The sequence below is a fragment of the Danio rerio genome, chromosome 5 (genome assembly GCF_049306965.1).
Source record: "Danio rerio strain Tuebingen ecotype United States chromosome 5, GRCz12tu, whole genome shotgun sequence".
Lineage (NCBI taxonomy): Eukaryota > Metazoa > Chordata > Actinopteri > Cypriniformes > Danionidae > Danio > Danio rerio.
Genome location: NC_133180.1, coordinates 35,512,640 through 35,536,500, shown reverse-complemented (window position 1 = coordinate 35,536,500; position 23,861 = coordinate 35,512,640). Strand labels below are relative to the sequence as shown.

The window sequence follows — 23,861 nt, the reverse complement described above, 5'->3', positions numbered from 1 at the left end:
GGAAAAGATTTAAAGAATGTCTCTAGTGCCCATGGGGCCTCTTACATAACACTAGCGATTGTTTGCAGTAAATTGCACAGCTGAATTAGTGCTCATTTCATTGCTTTGTCTGAGGAGCAGCATGTCAGCCTCAATTAACGACACTCTTTAACAACGTTTGTGCTCCTCGCAGAGAATTGAACAGCAGCTTGTCCCACAAACATTATTACTGTTCTGTGCATATCAAAACAACTCCTATTGGATACAAATGTGTTTATCCAATACTTTAAAGTGGCTGTATTCCCATGAGGACAAATCAAGAAAAGCAAATCAAGCAACAGCAGGCCTTTATCTCGAAAACAAAGAACTGGTCCAGTTTCTGTAACTTCTTGCAAAATATGTAAGTGATGCACTTGCAGAAATTGTAAACCAAGAGCAGGGCGATTTTGCTCTGGAAGTTTTGCTTCATCTCGCTGACACTACACTTTTTAATCAGAAGAGACATCTGTTCAATCAATTACTCTGTTTGTTTTGTGTTGTGTTGTGTTGTGTTGTGTTGTGTTGTGTTGTGTTGTGTGTTGGGTTTCACAAACACACCAGTCGGGTTTTGGAGTGCCTTCTTTACTTTTGTCAACACCAAGTAACTTGTCCTCAGTTCCACTGAAGCAGACAAAGAAAATAATCCTACACCTACTGCTTTATGCAATTGAATCTTTGTATCCTGAACCTCCTGAACGTCATTCATGCCAAGATGAATTGATTGCTTATGGAGGTTCTTTTGAACTTTTGTTTGTTTGAGTTTGAGAATAACTAGAAAAGCAGGTTTTGCCTCACGTCCACAAATGTGCATTCACACAAACACTAATAAAACCATCAACCACATTTATTGCTACTTAATTAAAGTTAGGGTTAAATCCTTTATTTTATTTTTATTTCTCTCAAATCATCCAACATACTGATTCTCATTATTTTCTCTCAGTTTTTTCATTCCTTCCTTTTATATGTTAAAGAGGCCATGTGCAAAATACGTGCCATATTTACTTATCACTCTACCACGTTTATGAATGGCAATCTCAGTCATTTGATGAGCTTATTTAAATGCATCCATCCATCCATCCATCCATCCATATTCAGTGCGCACAACTATCCATCCATCCATATTCAGTGCATACATCCATCTATTCATTCATATTTAGTGCATCCATCCATCCATATTCACTGCATCCATCCATCCACACATATTCAGTACATCCATCCATATTCAGTGTATGCATCCATCCATCCATCCATATTCAGTGCATCCATTCATCCATCCATATTCAGTGCGTCCAACTATCCATCCATCCATATTTAGTGCATCCATCCACACATATTCAGTGCATCCATCCATATTCAGTGCATTTATCCATCTGTATTCAGTGCATCCATTCATCCGTCCATTCACCCACATTCAGTGCATCTTTCCATCCATCCATCCATCCATCCATATTCAGTGCATCCATCCATCCATCCATTCACCCATATTCAGTGCATCCATCCATCCATCCATATTCAGTCCATCCATCCATCAATCCAACCATCCATCCATCCATCCATATTCATGAGTGCTGGCATCCATCCATATTCAGTGCATCCATCCATTCGTATTCAGTGCATCCATCCATCTGTATTCAGTGCATCCATTCATCCGTCCATTCACCCACATTCAGTGCTTCCATCCATCCATCCATCCATCCATCCATCCATATTCAGTGCATCCATCCATCCATCCATCCATCCATTCACCCATATTCAGTGCATCCATCCATCCAACTTTTTTATCCAATCAACTGAGTGTTGCGTATATGATTAATATAAATGTGCCAAATAGGTTAATAATTTAATTATGAAGTAATAATAATAATTATTAGCAGTATTAATTTACTTGAAGATCTAAATCTAGGGACTGTCTTGGAATTTTTCTTTTTTAGCAAATGGCAAAAGGCTCTCTTGAAAAGCTTTGTGTAGTAGTTCCTTTTTTCGATGTATACAGATAAATAGAAATGTAATGTTTTATAAATGTGTAATGTATAAATTAAAATGTATAAATGTGATAATTTTCTGTCTTTTACATAGTGTCAAGTGCTTAAAAATCGTTATGTATTAGTGTATGGTGGGAGAACCTCAAACCACTGTTAGAAGTGTTTAGTAGAAAAGAGACACAGTTGACTAAATCTGGCACTGTAATTAAAGAGAACTTGCATCAATTGCCTTGCATCACTAAAAGAAATGACGCACAATCATTACAAATCACAGTATCGACAGAAACTAATACTCCTGTGATGTTTTTGCACTCTAAAAGCATGTATTTTTAGCAACATGACAACATTTTTGAGACAAAATGTTTTGAAAACCATTACTTGGGTCTTGATCATTTACTCTGCCTCTTTCAGTTCTTCTTCCCAGGGAAACTCCTCTCCATGTGGCCATGCGTTTAGGCTTCCCCCACCTCAGTCACTTCCTCCTCCGAGAGTTTAATGGTCAGATGATGGTTTCCATTGCCAATGAGGAAGGACATACTCCTGTAGCACTTGCTGAGAAACATGGAGATCCTGTGCTCATCACTGCTTTAACACAGTGAGTCATTTCATCCAGCCTAACACAATACACTATAATTAGATCCATTAATCAGCGTTGTGGTGTACAGTAAGGGCTGATGTGTCTTATGATTGTGTTATGATCTGCTCCTCCAGTGGCAGCGCACTGAGGCCAGTATGGATGTGTCAGATATGGACTGACTGCTCTCAACAGCTCAGAATCTGCCCCGTCACCGACTCCATCAGTCTGACTGTCAGACACCAGACTCTGATAAATGTACAAAACAGCATCCAGCTATACAGAGAGAAGAGCAAAGAGCCGGACATACTCACACGGGTGAGTCTGTGTTTACATGCTCATTTTTCAAGAAAACTCTTTCTTTGTTTCCTGTCTTTACAGATATTTAAAAAACGTGGAAAGCTTGTGGTTATTGTTTGTTAAAGAACAGAATGGAAAAAGAAACAATAGACAGTACATATGACTGGTTTAAAGGGATAGTTCAGCCAAAAAATGAAAAATTCCTCACTATTTACTCACACTCTAGAGGTTTTAACCTTTTCTTTCTTCTGTTCAACACAAAGCAAGGCAAACTGATGAATGCTGAAAAATAGCAGTCATAGTAGGAACAAAAAAATATACAGAGGAAGTCAAGTCTTCAGTGTATCTTGTGTTCAACAGAGGAAAAATACAGGTTTGGGACAAGTGGAGGATGAGTAGATAACTGCAGAATTTTCAGTTTTGGAAAACTAGTTCTTTACCTAATATTTGGATTTAGTTTTTTAGTAAAAAGACAAAGAAATTGCTAAAATGTTCCTAAATAGTCTTTTTTTTAGTCGATTGTAGCTGTTACTGTTTATAGTCCAAAGCAACTTGTATAATGCATTTGATGCTTAGCAAGCAAAGTGCACATAGTGCCTGTACTTATATTGTTGCTGAATGTGTGTAAATGTGTGTTTTTGTAGATGCTGATAATTTCAGTTTCACTTATATAAGGCCCTTATATGAAATCAGTTTTATTTATTTTGTTTAAACCAGTGGTGCCCAACCTCGGTCTTGTAGGGCCGATGTCCTGCATGTTTTAGTTCCAACCCCAATGAAACACACCTGAACCAGCTAATCAAGCTCTTTCTAGGAATACTAAACTTCCAGGCAAATGTGTTAAAGGAAGTTGGAGCTAAACTATGCAGGCCCTCCAGGACCAAGTTTGGACACCCCTGGTTTAAACCCACTTAGAACTCCTTAGCAACTGCCTAGCAACACCTTAGCAACCACTCAGAACACCATATTAACCCCCTCTGAAGAAACATGCCAATCCATACTAGAAACATGCTAACATATGAAGTTTACTATCTATGTCAACTGTTTCAAATTTCTTAAAAACTACTTCAGTTGGTGAAACTTTTAAACTACATCAAGCTTTCAGACAAGGCTTCCTCAAGACACCATAAAGTTTGCCTATGAACTTTACTTTTCTAGTTTATTTTGTTTTCATTTTCATTTTCATTTGTTTCTCTTTGTTAACTCTTATCATATTTTAATATTTATAATATATTTTAGTAGTTAAAAAGCACATCTGATCAACTAAATCTTTTGAAGTATTCAGTTAAACTACCTTTTAAGAGTTTAACAAGATTGTTATTTTAAGAAACTGATTAAATGTTTCATGTTTTTTTTTTTTTTTTTCCAATTAAACCAAAAACAGTACAGTTTTCAGTTCAGCTTATTTCTGGAACAGTTCTCTGTTATTTTCTGAAAGAAACATATTTCTTTACCAATTCGTCACATTGCAATTATAAGGTAATAACTAATTTAGAGAGAATTCTTTTTATAATTTCAAACAAATACAGTACGATCCACAAATAAACGTGAAGTGATTGACAAATACCAAGTGTATTCACAAATAAATACAATGAGATTCACAAATAAATCTAAGAGTTCCACAAACAGGAATAACAAACAGGACTTGCAAATAAAAAACATACTCACAAATATTTTTTTTATTCTACAAACGCAATTTTGCCAAATAATTATATGTGGATTGTGTCTTGTGCATTTGTAGATTAGTGTGCATTTGTGGGTAGCTCTCTGTGGATTTGTAGCTCGCTCTGTGCATTTGTGAATTTTGAAACATTTCTAACGACAAGACTAACACTAATCCACAAATAAATGGACTCACCTACTACTTTAACCAATTAGATACCAGCAACATGCTGACCAATCGTTGCTCGTTCTCGCTCAAACCAATCACGATTGCGGGACCAGCCGTAATTAACCAGTCTCTTCAAAATGGACGGCCAGGACAGTTCAAGACAGGTCAGTGGTGCTTATCACAGCACTGTTGTAATAATATGGAGCTGTCCTGGCTGTCCTCTTTAAAGACACTGGTTAATGGACTGCACAATCGCTTCTGCATTTGCACTCAGCCTGTATGGTTACTTCTAGAGTAGCACAGCGGTCAGTGTGCAGAACTGCTGTAATCATGAATGTTTTTGAACTTGCTTTACAAACTTTCCCAATCTACCCATCATTCAGATCCAATTGTAAATGTTAAAAATTCCTAGGAGGAGTTAAAATACAACACGAAAGTTAAAAATATCTGACTTCCTGTTGGGTTTCAGATTTCGCTCCAACTTTTTTGTAGGTATTGGCATCATGGTTGATATGTGTGTCAATTTTCAAATGTGTACATGAAACGTAGCTGAGTGGTCACTTCATCAAATTTTTATATGTGGTGCTGTCAAACCATATTGCCACACCTACCTCTAAAACGTATAACAAACGATAATTTTCACCACTTCTGTTGTGTGTGCGCAAAGTTTCATGAGTTTTCGAGCATGTTTAGACCCTCAAAATTTACTCTATTAGGGGCTTAATAATAGTAATTATAATAATAATAATAATAATAATAATAATAATAAATGGTAATAATAATAAACAGAGCAATTCCAATAGGGTCTAAGCATGATTAGAATAGAGTCGTGAATCTCTGTTGGTAGATGCTGTCACTACATTATCTAGACCACAATGCCACTTTCTCTTTTCGTTCATTCATTCATTCATTCATTCATTCATTCTCTTTTGGCTTAGTCCCTTTGTTAATCTGGGGTTGCCACAGCGGAATGAACCGCCAACTTATCCAGCATATGTTTTATGCAGGGAATTCGCTTCCTGCTGCAACTCATCACTGGGAAACATCCATACTTTCTCATTCACAATTATACTCTATGGCCAATTTTTAACTTATGTGCATGTCTTTGGACTTGTGGGGGAAACCAGAGCACCCAGAGGAAACCCATGCGAACATGGGGAGAACATGCAAACTCCTCACAGAAATGTCAACTGACCCAGTCAAGGCTCAAACCAGCGACCTTCTTGCTGTGACGTGACAGCTCTACCCACTTCGCCATCGTGTCGCCCCACTTTCTCTTTTACAGTTATTAAAAGTAGTTCAAAATGAGCTGTGTATTCTGGCTTCTATTCTTTTCTATTCTACTTTTATTTTTCATTAGGGTTATTTTATGTGCTTGCCTTGGATAGTTGAAAGTATTTTAAGCCCTCAGGTAAAATAACCCAAAAGTTCTCTACATTTTTCATCAGCCGTCTAGAAATAAACCCCCTAGGGGTAAGTTACAGGAGAATGATGTGTGAAACAGAGTTTTATGAGTCTATGAATGACTTGAGTCATAACTTTGGAAACTTTTATTACAGTTAACAGTATCGTTTACAGGTATTGCTTTGAGCGGCAAACTGGTATTTCTCATATAACAACTGCTGGCAGACAGTGCAAGATCACCACAGAGATTACAACTGCTGTAAATCATCATCCAGTGATGTTTCTCAAAACAGTTTATACTCTTATTGTACATAGTATTATAAGTGCAAATATATTACCATTCGGAAGTCGTTAGAATTTTTGTAAATGTTTTTATAAGTCTCTTATGTTCACCAAGGCTGAATTTATTTATTATACTGTTTATAATACGGTTTGTAATTTTGTTAAAGGTTTTGTAAATTTGAATGATCTGTTTTTGTTTATATATGTTTAAAAATACAATTTGGCAGCACAGTGGGTAGCAACGTTCGCCTCACAGCGAGTGGGTCGCTGGTTCGATCCTCGCCTCAGTTGGCGTTTTTGTGTGGAGTTTTTCTCCTTGCATGTTCTCCCTGCGTTCTCGTGGGTTTCCTCCGGGTGCTCCGCTTTCCCCCACAGTCCAAAGACATGCGGTACAGGTGAATTGGGTAGGCTAAATTGTCTGTAGTGTATGAGTGTGTGTATATCTCCCCCAGAGAACAAATACAACCTTATTGTAAAGTATTACCGATTTTCTGCATATCTGTAATAGACACCCCAGAAAAACATAAATCTATTTCATTTGTATCTTCGTTCAGTTGTCTTTCTATAATGAGGCAATTTTTTATGATTTATGCAGATGCAGTCACATAGAAAATCACCCCCTTGTTAATTCTAAAATAAGGATTTCTTTCCAAATAGAGCCAATAAATTCATTTCCATTAACTGGTGGCCTTGTTTAATTTTAAAACAGCGCATCCTGCAGAAAAAAAGAGTATCTAAATGTTGGTTTTCTTCAATCCCTATTTAGAATCATTATAAAATGCTGATTTGCAGTTGAAGAAACTTTATTTTGGGGTAACTCTTTAAGTTAGGACACAATTAACGGTATTAACAAACCATTTACTAACATCACTTGCTTAATAAACTACTAATTAGTTGCCTATTAATAGTTAATAAGGTAGAAGTTGGGTTTAGGTTTTTGGGTGGGTTTAAAGATGTATGATAAGATCATACTTTATAACTACTAACAGTTAATATCATAATAGTAGGCAGGTAATAAACCAGTTAATGCATGAATTGTGTCCTAAACTAAAGTACTACTATTTCTTTTTATTATAAACAATGAAAATAGATGTGCCGATTCTTTATTGTTGTGAAAATTGTGATTTTATGTTGTTTATTTATTTTATTTTTATTTTTTTCTCAAGATTCTTCAAAAATCTGTTTGGTATGCTTTCCTTAAGTAAAGGAATTAATGTCATACAGAATATCGTTTGGACAACTGATTTTTAAATGTGTATGTGCAATCAAAATTATATATTGTAAAATCATTGTTAAAGTTATCATTGTAATTTTTATAATAAAGAAGTTAAAATATGATTGCAAACATGTTATCGAATGTTTATGTGTATTAGCCTATAAGCGAGCATAAATACAGGAATTACAGGAATTGCTAACCCAAAAATGAAAATAACCCAATAATTTACTCACCCTCAAGCCATTCCTAACATTTATAGCTTTCATCTTTCAGACAAACACGGTCTGGGTTTTTTTTTTGCTTTATCCTGGTCCTTCCCTGCTGTAAAAGTGCATGAATCCTTCATAAAACTAACCCATATGCCACCAGGGTTGTCTTGTAAAGCTTATTGTGGTTTTTTTTTGCAATAGAAATATTTCACATTTTTATAAACTCAAATCACTGACTCCAAATGAAACAACAACTTCTTGGCTGTCCTCTGACTCAGTGTATGACACAAGTATTACAGTAATTGCTTTACCATTTTGTGAATTGTTCACAGCTCAAATCTTCATTTTTCCAGTGCCAAACACGAATGTAATTCTGTATCAGTCCTGACAGTCTGACACGTGTTACAGGTGCGGCATCTGAGTGAGCTGTCTGAGGGGAGCGTGCACAGATCTGATGAATGTGATGCCGGTAAGCAGAGTTCATTTACTGATTTATATACCAATTGAGTTTGCACTGACAGGTAGTCTGACTAGTCATAATAGTTTCTCATTGCTAATAAACAAACCATACAATAGAGCAGTTAGTAAATTAACATTGGTGGAATTGAGCTTGAAGCAATTGTGCAAAAATGCTTGAATGCAGACAACAGCTATCCAGACAGGCTGGAGGAGGTGAAAGATTCATATCTACTCTGTTTCTGCACAGAAGAGGGTGCACAATGTTCTGGTGTGATTATGAGAATGAACAAATAAATCTAAAGCCTTTGATTATTTTATTTTTCATCAGGAAATACAGAGTTCTTCTCTTTAGGTTTGGGACATGCCAAGCTGAGTTTAAACACTGATAAAAAAACGACTGTGTTATTGACTTGTGTCTTGACCCGTCTGGACCAAAAGCTGCGCATGAACACAACACAGCCAGCTGAAATGAGAATGTAGATTTCTGCAACTTTGTGAGCAGGTGTACCTTTTGATACCTGCAGGTGGCAGTATCTGTATTGTCATTCCACAAAGGGAAACCTGAGCTAGTGCTGCACACATACAAGCTGTAAACAAAGAGGTTACTTGTTATTTTTACAGTACTTCTTACTCGCCACACAGATATGAGCTCATTCAAAAATCTAATCTAAATCTAATCTAATCCTAGAATGATATTCCATATAATTTGCAAATACTGCAATATACAGTTGAAGTCAGAATTATCAGCCCCCTTTGATTTTTTATTTTTTTTTTTTACAAATATTTCCCCAATGATGTTTAACAGAGCAAGGAAATTTTCACAGTATGCCTGATAATATTTTATCTTCTGGAGAAAGTATTATTTAATTAATTTTGGCCAGAATAAAAGCACTTTTAATTTTTTTTTCAATATTATTAGCCCCTTTAAGCTACATTTTTCAATAGTCTACAGAGCAAACCATCAATATACAATAACTTGCCTATATAACCTGCCTTGTTAACCTAATTAACTTAGTTAAGTCTTTAAATGTCACTTTAAGCTGTATAGAAGTGTCTTGAAAAATATCTAGTCAAATATTATTTACTGTCATTATGGCAAAGATGAAATAAATTAGTTATTAGAAAAGAGTCATTAAAACTATTATGATTAGAAATGTGTTGTAAACTAGAAAAAAACGAGTCTTTCCGTTAAACAGAAATTGGGGCAAAATGTAAATGCAGCAAAGTGACTGCCGGCTTCTTTGTGTTCAATCGTGAATTGCAGCATTTGCTTGGTTTCATCAGTTTGGTTGTGATTCTCATGCTCTGATCCATAGCTTAAAACCCAACCAGAGCACTGCCTTTTACCAATGGCTGACACAAGTGTAAATACTGAATTATACAAACTCCCTCTGAGTAGAGCCCAATGAGAGGTAATATGTGGAACACACCAAACAAACTGTGTAGGGCATGTTCCTTTAAAAGAGTAATTAGTTAAGTTACTAGTTACTTTTCCCTATACTTGTAGTTACTTCTCACAAAGAGTAACTGATTTACATAATTATAAAAGTAACTAATTACCAGGGAACATAACTATTGCATTAGTTAAAAAAAATCTAATTTGTCAAATGACTATAAAACAAATATAAAACATTGTACACTAATCTACATTATTTATTTTAATGGGGTTGTGGGACAATGAGAGACAACGGCAGCAAGTCCTTAACTATATATCTAGATATTATTTTGTTTATTTTCGTCTGAGTAATATGTGTTTGCGGTGGAGAAAAATTAAGTTTTATGTGCTTTGACATCGACTAATTTTATGGCGGCATGTGATGACTTGAGGTGCCTCATTAGATTAGAACTACTTGTTACCAACGCAGAGAGACTCTGTTTTTTTTTTTTTAACCTGAATATAAGTTGCACAAACATTATTGCCTTTTACCTCAACGAGGAAAAACTGGTGCTTATTTTTCCAGTTTGAAAACACTATCCTTGAATTTGTTGGATTTGCCATCGTTCTGACTGTGCATGTGCTTGTGTAAACACCTGTCCTACTCTTTCTCTGATTTGCAAACAATGGAAATGTACTTCATCTAAGCCAATACCAATTGGCCGATACCAATCATCATCACTGGCTGGTTGTGTCCGCCCCGGCCCCGAACACACACAAACACACCCCAGAAAATGACAGGTCCCATGGCTGAGAGAGACTCTTCTCGCAGGAGAACCGCTTCAGTGTTCTCAATTATAGTAATGCACATTTTATTGTCAGTAAAGTTAACGGCATTGTAACGGGTGAAACGGTAATTCATTTTATAACTCGTTGCGAAAAAAGCATCGCCTTTAGTAACGCCATTTATTCATAGCACTGTTATTCCCATCACAGCAAACAAACTAGCCTGAAATACATTTATATAAAAAAACCCAATGTTGCCCAACATTCGACCATCACCATGATGTGTCTCGACCCTACTATAACTTGTTCTCCTTCTACTCTTTGAATTGGGATGCGCTGACTGTCATCATTTTCAGCCCTTGTTAGCAATAATGAACCACATCCAACTGTAAAGCTGATATTTTCAGCTACAGTGTAAGATTTCAACCAATATTTGTGGGTTTCTGGGAATCAGACATAAGCCGCGTGGTGGGAATTCAAACTCTGCAGGATCCCTTCTGGCAATAATGCTCATATTATTATTTTTCACTTGGTTTTACTCCTCCTGTCTTGGGTTTATTTTATGACTTGTTTCTAAATTTTGCACTCGCCAAGATACGATCTTGTTTCATCCTGCTGATGTGACAAATTTTCCTCTCCTCTGTCTCTCTCTTAACCTCAGTCCTTCTGTTATTTCACTTTTTCTGTTTCTCTCTAGATCCTTTCCATCTTTATGACCCCAGCGATCCAAAAAAACTCAGACTCACTATCTCTGTCTCTCTCTCTTTCTCCATCTCTCTCTCTCTCTGTCTGTCACTGAGTTAGGTCTGGCAGGGTTGTTAGAGTACATTGGATGAATTTGGCTCAGTCAGGAGGACATTGTGGCAGAATGTGGGATGAGAAGAACACACACACACACACACACACACACACACACACACACACACACACACACACACACACACACACACACACACACACACACACACACACACACACACACAGAGCAGTCTTTGTGAGGGACCTCCGGCTGGTTTCCCAAACATGTCCAGTATGAGGAGACACATTCCTCCTGGGTGGGCTGAGACAGAGACACTATATATTTGGGAGGGGTTAGAGAGGACAACACGAGATAAATAATCTGCCTACAGTTATAGACTAATTGAGAAGAAATACCATGATATAAATTCTATAAAAAGTTTGCTTGTTGTGTTGATGGCAGGAGACTCATCTGGTCTTGTGACCCTTTGACCTTAAAATACAGACACTTCCTGTGACCACAGTGTGGCGTTTGTTGCCTCAGTTTTCCAACATACATACGTGTGTGTGCTTGTTTTTCTAGCTGAGAATGTTTATGATCTGCTCACGCTGCAACTGTGTTCAAGTGGAAATTGATTCTTATGTTGTTTTTGTTGTTTTTGCTCCCTCAGACCTGAACAACTCTCTCAAAATCGAGGACCAGACATTGGTTGATAGTGTGAGTGGAGTCATTTTTGTGTGTCTAAATCAATTCCTCGAATCAGAGCCACACTAATAGATCACTTAGTCTTTTTTTCAGAGCTGTTATATCTGCTGCTCTTGTTTTTCTTCATTTCTAGTGGATAGATGTTCAAAGCAGTGCTGTTGTTTTGGTTTGTTTTTGTTCTTGAAAGTGTTTCACTTGCAGTGTGTGAATACGCTTTTGGTGTCGCTTTTTCAGGTCTTTGAAGAACAGCTTGTGCTCTGTCTGGATGAGGAGGATGAAGATCTAAGCGTGTTTAATTCAGGTACACGTTACTGCTGTGCTTATTTATACAAATTGTGTGTGTGTGTGTGTGTGTGTGTGTGTGTTGCCATGGTTGTTTTTCATTTAATATATTCCTGAGCATTCATCCATTAATTAATTTATTTCTTTTTTGGGGTAAATATTAATGCTTTTATTTTGCGTTCAAAGGTCAAAGGCTAAACTTTTCGCATAGATAAAAAAAATCACTGTTTGTTTAAACTTGGATATCAAGCAGCACATCTGTTTGCGATATTGATATTTGCATAGTAAGAAATGAGCAGAAATCAACAAATGAAAAGGAATTCTTAAGCATTGCGTGACACCATAGACTAGAGTAGAGCATTGCAATCTTTTTTTTAATTCATGTTCTTTAATGATGACTTCAACTGTAAATGTTTTGGAATTAAGGCATTAATATGCAAGGATGTTCGAAAAGGTTATCTGCCATGTAAATGTCAGAAATTAACGAAACATGTATTCGTGTAAGGAAAATACACTACCAGTCAAAAGTTTGGGGTCAGTAGGATTTTTAAATGTTTTAAAATAAGCTTCTCCTGCTCACCAAGGCTGCATTTATTGAATCAAAAATACAGTTAAAATTGTTAAATTGTGATTTGTGAAATGTTATTGCACTATAAAATAACTGTTCAAAAGTATAGTTCATAATTTAATTTAATCATTTATTCCAGTGATTTCAGCTTCATTGCTTCAGTCTTCAGAGTCACATGATCCTTCAGAAATCACTCTAATGTTTATTATTATTATTATTATTATTATTATTATTATTAATAATAATAATATTAATTGTAATAAAAACAATAATGACCAGTGTAAAAATTTAATTTGAATGAAAAAACAATAAGTAATAAATAAATATTTACCAATTTTTAATTTTTCTTACATTTAATAAATGCTGCCTTGATGACAAGAATAATTTTATTAAAAAAGCAAAACAAAAAAACTGACCCCAAAATTTTGACCGGTAGTGTACATGAATTGGAAAAGGAAAAGACTCTTTAACCATGTGACGTTTCTTATAATTTAACATTATTCAGAAACATTGGGTCAAGTATGAACAAACCCAATCGTTGGGATATATAATGTCATTTAACTTTAACTGAAAAAAATAACCCATATGTCCATATTTGACCCATATTTGATTGCTTGTTACGACAACACAACATTTTTATAGTGTAACTCTGCCTCTCTTTGCTGTATTTTGTGTGTAGATCTGTGCTAGATAGAAGTATTTTCATTGAGAAATATATATTCAATATGTAAATATTTAAATATATTTGATATTTTTTTCCTTATTAGTACTAATGTTATTCAGTTTGACCAAAGAAGTGGCAGGAAAACAGAGCAGGAAAGTGTTTCAATTAAAAGAAATCTTTGAGGCTAGAGCAGAATGATGTTCATTCAAACTGGCCATCTTGTGTTTTTAGTGTACTCCTATTCTTAGTGTAATACAAGTATGATTACAAAGTAACAGACCCCGCCATCTGAACACACTCATTTTCCATCTAAATGAAATAGTGCAAACCTTCTGCTCTGTGTTGGTCATTGTTGCTCAAAAAGAAAAAAGTGCTTCTAGATTTCAGATGCTCCTGTTGTTCTGGTTGTTTTTGGTTCCCAATAGGTAATTAAGTTTTTTAGTCTTTTAGAGAAGAAGAGAGAAATTTATAGCTTAGGAAGGAGGACAGAAAATGGGCTCTTTTCTTTTGAAACGACACCGGCCCCCTCAACCCATCCAGCCTCTCTCTCACCCACATGCACATTCACAGTTTCAACTGTAAAGTGGAGGCAGGAATGTTAACAAGCTTCGATTTTTGAACTTGCACAAAAGCTGACATTTAAGATGATGCTTTAAAGTGTAGCCCGTCCCACAGAACGTGTTCCTCATCCTAATCATCTCACTGAATTCTCCCAAACAAACCAATGTGTACCTCAGAAGATCTTTAGTAGGTTCAGGGGGTCTTTGCACAGATTTGATAATTATTGGGAAAAGTAAACTTCTCTATTGTGTACTGTATATTTCTTTTAAAGAAGGAAAACTAGTTAGCTGATTTGTAAGAACGCTCAACAAATAGTGAGTGATATTACCTACTTGCTGAGCATAGGTAATAAAATGATTAATTTTAGAAATTATTAAATAATATTAAATATTAAGGACAAAAATATACAAATTATAAACTAAATCAAGATGAATAATTTAATTCAGTCTATTTTATTTTTTTGAAACACCAATGTTGTACACATGAATTATTCAATCACTTAATGCACTCCCTTTCACATACAGTGCATCCGGAAAGTACAGTATTCATAGCGCTTCACCTTTTCTCACTATATTACAGCCTTAGTCCAAAATTGTTTAAATTTGTTTATTTCCGTAAAACTCTACACACAATACCCCATAATGACAATGTGAAAAAAGATTTTTTGAAATTGTTGCAAATTTATTAAAAATAAAAAACCTGAACAATTGCATGTAAAGAAGTATACAGCCTTTGTCGTGAAGCTCTAAATTTAGCTCAGGTACATTCTGTTTCCACTGATCATTCTTGAGATGTTTAAGCAGCTTAATTGGAGTTTACCTGTAGTAAATTCAGTTGATTGGACATGATTTGAAAAGGCATACACCTGTCTATATAAGGTCCCACAGTTGACAGTGCATGTCAAAGCAGAAACCAAGCATGAAGATAAAGGAATTGTCTATAGACCTCCGAGACAGGATTGTCTCAAGACACAAGGCTGGGGAAGGTTACAGAAAAATTTCTGCTGCTCTGAAAGTTCCAATAAGCACAGTGGCCTCCATCATCTGTAAGTGAAAGATCTTTGGGACCACCAGGACTCTTCCCAGAGCTGGCCGGCCATCTAAGCTGCGTCATCGGGGGAGAAGGGCCTTAGTCAGGGAGACAACCAATTACCCGATGGTCACTCTGTCTGAGCTCCAGCATTCTTCTGTGGAGAGAGGAGAACCTTACAGAAGGACAACCATCTGTGCAGCAATCCACCAATCACGCCTGTATGGTAGAGCGGTAAAGCACACCGCAAAAATATCCATGGAGTGGCTTCACAACAACTCAGTGAATGTCCTTGTGGCCCAGCCAGAGGCCAAGCCTAAATCCTATTGAACATCTCTGGAGAGATCTGAAAATGGCTGTACATTGTAGCTTCCCATTAAACCTGATAAAGGTTGAGAGGCACTGCAAGGAGGAATGGGCAAAAATTCCCAATGGCAGGTGTGCCAAGCTTGTGGGATCATATTCAAAAAGACTTGAGGCTGTAATTGCTGCCTAAGGTGCATCAACAAAGTATTGAGCAAAGGCTGTGAATACTCAAGTACATGTGATTTTTCAGTTTTTTTTATTTTTAATAAATTTGCAACAATTTGCAAAATCTTGTTTCACATTGTCATCATCGGATATTGTGTGTAGAATTTAAGGAAATACATGAATTTAATCAATTTTAGAATAAGGCTGTAACAAAACAATGTGGAAAAAGTGAAGCGCTATGAAAACTTTCCGGAAGCACTGTATGCAACCCATTCTCCTCATCTTTTCTTTGAACAATCATTCTCCCATTTCTTGTTTTAAACACAACCTCAGTCACTCACACGCAGATGGTTAGCCACTAAACTCTCTGGAGGCAGAGGGAGGAGAGAGTTGGGGTTGGACCCCAGATTTCATGAAAGACTAAAAGAGTCACACTCCACAGAAAAAGAGCAGGCCGGCTGGAAGCAAACTCTTTTGAAGCACTCTCTTTAAACTGAATGGATAATACCAATGTCATAAGCGAAGGAAACGAACTTGGATATAAGAACAAAGACATTTCATTTCACATTATTGTGACCTATCAGGAGATTTGTCTTCATAAGGAGGATTTTCTTGGCATTTATTTATTTTCCTTTCACAGACATGAATGGCTATTGGGCTGTGCAGCAAACTCTTGGTTTTATTTTGAACTCTAAGACTTTGTTGGCTTTTGAGATGTTTGGTGGACTGAATGAGTCTGCTGTTTGGATTGCTGGAGCACATTTTCCCGCTGAAGGACAGACTAATGCACACACTAAGAGCTTCTCTAGCAGAGTCTGAATGTCCACCACATGCAGAGAGGAATACATCTACACACACACACACACACACACACACACACACACACACACACACACACACACACACACACACACACACACACACACACACACACCCTGCCTTTTTTCCTGGCTTGTGGTGTCTTTTAACTAGCAGAGTCTTTTAACTAGCAGACTTTGGCATTAATATGTGTTGCTGAAAATTTGAGTGGATATGACTTCTTGAATTGAATTGGGTCTGTTTCTGCTGGAGTTTTGTTTTCAGATATTTAAAGTGTTTCTTTATATAATTGTGTTTTATTGGATTTGAGGTTGGTTTGAGTCTGTGCTATGTTGAGGATTTCAATTTAGTTAGGGTTTAGTTAGTAATGTCAGTTGGCTTTGTATTCAGGCTGATCTTCAAGTAAAATCAAGTGAAATTGAGATAAAATTACTGCTCAAGATGTCAGATGATTTTCTGGTGAACACCCAGGATTGAGAAAGTCTTTGATTTGGACAGCTGTTCATAAATTTAAGAGCATGTTCTGGATTATATTGTGGTTCATTGTTCTGGGATTGGTTTGAGATTGGTATTAAAATAAATGAATGTGTGTTGCAAGGCTCATGCCTGTACTGATTTTGAGGCGATACATGAATCATTCCTGTCTGTTAGAAGTTGCATTACAATATTGGTCATTTTTATGAATTTATTTAATTTTCTACACACTGAATTTGCAGTTTGTTGTGTTATTTTGTTTATAAAGAGTGAGGGGAGGTGTGTGTGTGTGTGTCATCCCAGGACCTCATGGGGTTTTATTAGCGTGTATGGTTAATGATTGCTAAACCTTGGCTGACCTTTCAGATTCCTACAGACACTTTCATTTGAAAATCCCTCTGTTGTGCTCTCCACGGTCCAGTTTGAGTCCTGACTCCACTGGCAACAAAAAAAGTGGGAGTATAGAGTGTCAGGACTGAGCCCACCTTCTCTGACACACTCACAAACACGCACACGCAGACTCATCTCCTCAACGCTAATCTATGGAATCTTCATTTTTTGGAAAAGTGTGCTCAAACTCCTGCGGAACTCTTTGGTGATTTTTACTGTTCATGTGGTTCATGAACGGAACAGTTGAGGAAAATTAAAAACATGGACTCTGACTCAGACTCTCCGTTTAACTACTCGTGGCCATCCTTTCCAAAGATGAGAATCCGGAGACGGACATCAAAAGCAGGTAACTGAGAGAGAGAGAAGTGGTCTGTGGGAATGATGCATGCAATGGAAGACACACACCGGGTTTGATGAAGGCACTCGTACAGAGCCTGAAAGTCTTTGCATGACTTTAGTTTGTGTGTTTTTGTCTGAGAGATTCAATTGTTTTTGGTCTGCGGTGCAGTGCAGCTAATTCAGCAATGAGTCAGAGCTCAAATAGCTGCTAATGTTGAACAATGTGAGTTTTGAGCCTGGCTTACAGTAAGATGTTTTTAATAGTACATCACTGTACTCATTCTCTTGGTCTTGACATTTTATTTCTCTCCTCAAAAATGTATTTTACCAAAAATGGTGTAGTCAAATGTGCTTTTGGAAAGGGGGATAAAAACTTCCTTTCTCGTCACAGGTTAAATAAAAAGAGATAAAATATGAAATGAACTCACACTGTAAAAAAATTCTATGATCAATTAGTCGTGACAGCATATGTTTTAGGTCATTGTAACTTACTAAACTAAGTTAATCATGCTCTAACATAATTTTATAAGTTAAGCAAGCTGTTTTAAGTTAGTTTAACATAATATAAGTTCAGTGTAATCATAAAGTTGAATTAGCTTAAAAATGTAAGGCAGCCAGGATTTTTTACAGTGTACTTTTAGGAGTTTATGAGTTACACAAAAGATGATATTTAAAGAAAACTCATTGAAGTCCATAATGGGGAAAAACAAATACTTTGTATACAGCGAGTAACCGATTTCACTATTACACGGTTAATTAACTGTAAAGGCTTCTCAACACCGTGCTTCTGCACAGAACAAAACTGCTGCAACTAAGTTATGCTAAGTTTTTGCTAGTTTGAAGTTCCGAGCTTGTGTACAATATGCACGCACACTGGATTAAAGGCTGATTTTAACTATGGCTGAGGCTATTAACTAAGGGCCGTTCCCATATCCTGTCAATTGCGTGCGCAAGTTATTTCCAGTGGAGTCGTGCGGCTTGTCTGTGCATATTGGCAGCGTGCGCCATGCTCGCACTTTCCATGCGCACCTAGTTGAATCAATGCCGCGAGTGCACCATGAGTCACATGACAAGAACTGACTGATCAGCTTCATATTTTGTATGAAATATACACATTTCTATTCCAAAAAGAAAAAAATACAAAAGGAAAATACCAAGCAATTTTGTAATATAGATGATCAAAAGTGCCTTTCAAACAGAGGTTCAGCAGCCTTTGTTTTCTTTAAAAGGGAAATACTTGGCTATACTGTATGTAGATTTACATTAGACCAGTGGTCACCAAACTTGTTCCTGGAGGGCCGGTGTCCAGCAGATTTTAGCTCCAACCCTAATCAAACACACCTGAACAAGCTAATCAAGGTATACTTGAAACATCCAGGCAGGTGTGTTGAGGCAAGATGGAGCTAAACCCTGCAGGGACACCGGCCCTCCAGGACCAGGAGTGGTGACCCCTGCATTAGACAAATACCTCTTTTGCTGGTTATTTTATAAAATATTACTTATGTTTAAATGCCAAAAACTTTTTTCACTTATTTTTAAGTCCAAAGAGAAATGGACTGTCGTTTTTATTATTTTTTTTTTTTGCTGTATTAATTACTGAACAGCAATAAATAACACTGAGATTTCATGTGATTTAATAAATTAGTAGGCTTATAAAATTAATGTATGCATAATAATCGTGATAACCGTAAAACCGTGACTCCTCAGACTATAATCGTACAACCAATAGCTATAATCGTTGCATCTCTAATTGAAGTCAGTGGTTATAGTTTTCCAGCTTTCTTAAAAATTGAATCATTTATTCTGTACAACCAAAGAAAGAAAGACTGACGCGTTTGGAACAAGTGAAGGGCGAGTAAATGACAGCAGACTTTTATTTTTATTTTGGGGGAATAATCCTTTTAAGTGATTCTTGAGCCTTCACCTAAAACACAACTGCACCATTCAGTTTTTTAAAGCTATTTTTGTCATCATCCTAAATGCAGTAGATTTGTTTTGAGTTGATGGAGATTGAGCACACATGAACTCCGTTTCCTGCAGATGTGTGATTCGACCAAGTCTTCTGAATGAGTAAAGTCATTGTGTGTTTGTGGAGAGAGGAAAAAAGTGGAGTTGACGTCAGTATCTGGTTTTTCCGTTGTTGTTGGAAAGCCCTCACATGCATCCTTTATGACCGAGTGCTGCTGCAAGTTATTGCAATCTCACTTTTAGTTAATAGACTCACAAATTGCCTGTAAAAAATTGTACTGTGGGAATTTTGTACTGGTCACTTATAATGTTATTTGAAAAACCCAATGCACTGAAAAACCTCACAATAAGCTGTATTTGCTCATTTTTTTATCCTTAGAATGCACACATTTAGGCCCTGTTTACACTAATATGTTTTAGTTTTAAAATGCATGCATTTATAATGCTGCTCCGTGTCAGTGTGGATGGGGAAAAATGTAGACGTCTAAAAATGTAATTGGGGATTTTTCTTACTATTAAGTAGGCTACACAAAGTTAAGTTTTGCAACCTTTCCTTGTATATTCAAACTTCGCAAGTGTGATATGGAAAACAAACTCCCAAGAATACTTCGGGTAAATCTTTAAAGGGAAAAGTGTACTTTATAACCTCATTTACATCTTAACAATAAATTGAAAACATGAAATAAGGAACTGTCAAATTTCATTTTTATATTAGCAACTTAACAGACACCAAAAATGTTGAGGGATCGTGTATCTAAATATTTATATGACCGTCGTCTTCATTGTATGCAAATTTATAACAAAATTGAGTCTATAACGTTACTGCCTCCTTTCACTTTCATTGAAAATACAAAACATACCCCGTTTCTTTTGCTGAATATCAGTTTTGATAATAAATCATGGCCATTATAAAAATGCAAGAAACAATAAGTGTATACAATGTAGGAGATAAAGGCAAGCAATCAGTTAAATGTGGAGAATCAATGTATGTGGTTATATTAAATATTTTATTAACTTATCTTTGTGGAATTCAGAAGTTTTGCATATTTACAAACTTTCAACAAGTTGTTGCGAAATAATTAGGTCCAATAAGTTGGACAATTAGCTGTTGGAGTGGGCGGAGATAAACTGACAGTGATGTAGAAACAAGTTTTGATCTGTTGTGGGGGGGAGGAGTTTAGAGATATCATTAAGTAACAAAGTGGCACATTTCAAAATCAGTTGACTTCAATATAAATAGTTTTTGGCTAATAACTAATGTTTTTAGTTCTAAAACATGTTTACATGGGGATGTATTTTAATTGGCTCTTAGATGTTAAAAGACCAAGAGAATTTAGATTTCTCACATCATGACCCTTTAAACATACACACACATACATTCCAGACGCATCTTTCCTTTGAAATCTTGTATGTTTGACATAATGTGGGTGTAAGATTTTGTCACGTAAATGGATGGATACAGTAATTGTATAAGTTGGTTTCTGTGCATACCTGTAAAGATCATTAAGTGTGTACGAGTGTGTGTCTCTGCCTGTTTCTTCAATTTTCCTTACACACTGCACTGCTTTGTCTGCACTGGGACCACAAATTTGGTGTGCATGTGCCCAGAACATAATTTATTATTCAGAGGTTTAGGATGCATTAATGGAGTTCTCAGTTGTTTATTTAAGCAACAAGCGCTGATAGATTCCCTTAAAAACTGCTCGCTTTGTTGTATTCCTCAGTTGTAAGCTGCTTTGGGGGGGTTGGGGGGTGAAGTGTCTGCCTAATAAATGCCCATGTGAATGAGAAAACTGCTTATTTGCTAAATAAAAGCTTCTGAACAGTATTTTAAAGCTGTAATAGGGACAATTTCTTGGATTTGACAGATATATAAATGCATAGAGAAGCATAGAGTTAACTGTGTGAAAGAAAAGCAAAAACATTCCTAAATAAAAGTGAAACAAAAAGTTTAACAGCCATAACAAGACCATGGTGTTCTGCTATTTTCTAGTTTATTGGTTTCTTCTGCCATCTTGGTATTCAAAGATCTTTTACAACAACCCAACATTTATAAGTTAAGACGCATATTTGTGTACAGTTTTTACAATAAATCAAACGCAGCATGTGAAGTGAGACTACAGTATTTGTCGTTAAAATATCATCATCAGTGCATTTCCACCCAGTATTGACACACTAATGCATCAGTTTGTTCATGTCTTTTGTTTTGACAGAGAAGCAGTTTTCGTCTCCGGGCTCCTGCACTCCGTTTCACCTTCATTCCTCAGCCGCTGCAGCCGTCAGGCTCACTGCCATGCTCAAAGGCTCCACTAAGGTCAGACGCCACACATATCGCAGCTCCTATAAATCAGCTCGCTCACTGTGCCAGACCTACAGACACTCAGCTGTTACATTTTTCTTCAAAATCCCATCCCCTCCTTTCATTTAGTGCCTTTATCTTTTGATTGATTTCTGTGAAAGTCTTAGAGAAAGTCTTTATTTGATCTTGCACATTATAGTTTGAACTCTTTTATTGCCACAAAATGTCTTGGGTCTGACATTATAAAATATGTGCCGCTATGGTTTATGAGACGTTCGGCTTTGTGTGTAAATTCTTAGAGCGAGTGCCAAAAGAACTTTATTGAGTTTGACTGTGTTGAAGGGATAGTTTAAGCAAAAATTAAAATTGTCATCACCTACTACCTACAGTATGAATGAACATTTGAATGTTAGAGTTTATAGTAGCATTAATCTGAATGGGATCCAGATTTAAATTGATTTGCATTGCATCAACAAAAACAGAATGAACCGTTGGCTCCTGCAGCCTTATGGGCAGTGTGCCTTCATATATTGCTATTGTGCTTCAGGCATCCCGAGTTGGAATTCTGGTTCACAGACCTTTTCCAGCCCCCCCACCCTCCAAATTTGTTTGTTGCCTAATTACTGTCACAACAAAAGCAAAGAAATAAATCTAAAAAAGCAAACTGTAAAAAAAAACTAAATACATTTGTCAAGCACAAGTATAACAATCCCAGTACACTCCCATGAAAAAATGGTACAATGTTGCAGGCCCGTGCAGAGACCGTCCGAAGGGCATGTGCAGGATAAAAGAGCGGTGTTGTCGTGCGCGTTCTGATCAGCTGTGTTGTCGCGCGCATACTCAAGAGCGGTGTTGTTGCGCGCGTTCTCAGACCGGTGTTGTCGCGCGCCTACTGAAGAGCGGGACCGAGGGTGTGCCGCATCGCAGGGGCACTTTTGATCATTTTGGAAGGGCACTTTCTATCCAAGACTAAAAAGGGCATGTGCACTGCACAGGTTGAGCCCTATGTGTGCACGTGCCTGCAATGTTGTACCAAAGAAGGTACAAACTCTTGTCACTGGGGCAGTACCTTTTAATAATACAGAATTGTACCTTGAGAGAAAGAAACAAGTTTGTATCATTGCCGTTTGTACCTTTAAGGACATGATTTGTACCATGGGAAACCAAAATGTACCTTTAGATACAATATTGTATCTTCATCATAGGTCCAAATGTAGTCCATGTAGGTACCACCACAGTAGCAAGACACTTTGTACCTTAACAGTGTCGAATGCGGTTCTTTAAGAACTGTTTTAAGCCATTTTGCTGTATCCAAAATGTGTCAATTTATTTTGAGTAAATATAAAACATCAAATACATTTTTAAACAATGTTTTTAAAATTAGTTTATTTTTTTGTGTAAATGCACCTTTTTTATTTACAAATAAGAAATAAAAAAGACTTTAACATCAATCAAAAGATCTATTTTTGCTGAACATTTCACAACACTTCACAAAAATGTTACAGAAATACATTCTGCCATGTACAATATAAAAGTTTTTTTCTCCAATTTTTACAAAATACCTTTGTAATAACTTAAAAGATAATCTAATTTACTTCATTTTAAAATAGAAATGGAATTATGCAAAAGTGTTGTAATGAGATATGCACAATGTTTGGTTAGTTTTACAATCCTAAATGTCTGCATGAACACTTTGCATATGCAGGACTTATGCCAACACAGCTGCGTAGTGGAAATCAAATGCCAAAAGGTGCGGGTATCAATAATAAAACTGCATTCATCAGAAAATGCTTGCTAAATGTTATTTAAAAATGCCTTAAATGTTTAGTTTACAAAACCTAGTTTTGTTCTATACGTTATTTTGTATCATAGAACTTCATAATTAATGTTTATGAGTATCTTTACACATATGCTTTTAAATGATGATTCATGTTTTAATATGGAAATTATTCATAAAATTGCTTTGCCTTTCTAGTAATATTTATTTTCATAGATATTGTAATAAAGAAAATGTTGTCCAACACTATTGTAACTTTTATATGAGTACAATTGTTTACTTTCATTCCAATATAAGGTATCATAAGAGGTATTTTCTATACTAAGGTACAACGTTTACA

General features: G+C 36.3%; 1 protein-coding gene and 1 long non-coding RNA gene across 17 annotated transcripts in view; one reads left to right on the top strand and one right to left on the bottom strand.

Moving 5' to 3' along the window:
- LOC141385846 (uncharacterized) overlaps positions 1 to 23,861 on the bottom strand; it is a 143,233-nt gene that overhangs the window by 50,384 nt on the left and 68,988 nt on the right. The gene's annotated exons all lie outside the window — the stretch shown is intronic.
- The window catches only part of arhgef28a (Rho guanine nucleotide exchange factor (GEF) 28a), a 137,438-nt gene that overhangs the window by 52,980 nt on the left and 60,597 nt on the right, over positions 1 to 23,861 (top strand). For 8 of the 16 annotated variants that reach the window (XM_068218239.2, XM_068218238.2, XM_073952343.1 and 5 more), the window contains exons 5-10: positions 2,412 to 2,595; positions 2,712 to 2,892; positions 8,225 to 8,285; positions 11,846 to 11,892; positions 12,115 to 12,181; positions 21,659 to 21,759. In XM_068218239.2, coding sequence (XP_068074340.2) covers positions 2,412 to 2,595; positions 2,712 to 2,892; positions 8,225 to 8,285; positions 11,846 to 11,892; positions 12,115 to 12,181; positions 21,659 to 21,759 — 641 coding nt within the window. Of the gene's footprint in view, positions 1 to 2,411; positions 2,596 to 2,711; positions 2,893 to 8,224; positions 8,286 to 11,845; positions 11,893 to 12,114; positions 12,182 to 17,240; positions 17,485 to 21,658; positions 21,760 to 23,861 lie in introns of those variants that run through there. The other 8 variants (XM_073952352.1, XM_073952348.1, XM_073952349.1 and 5 more) reach the window with 1 other exon arrangement.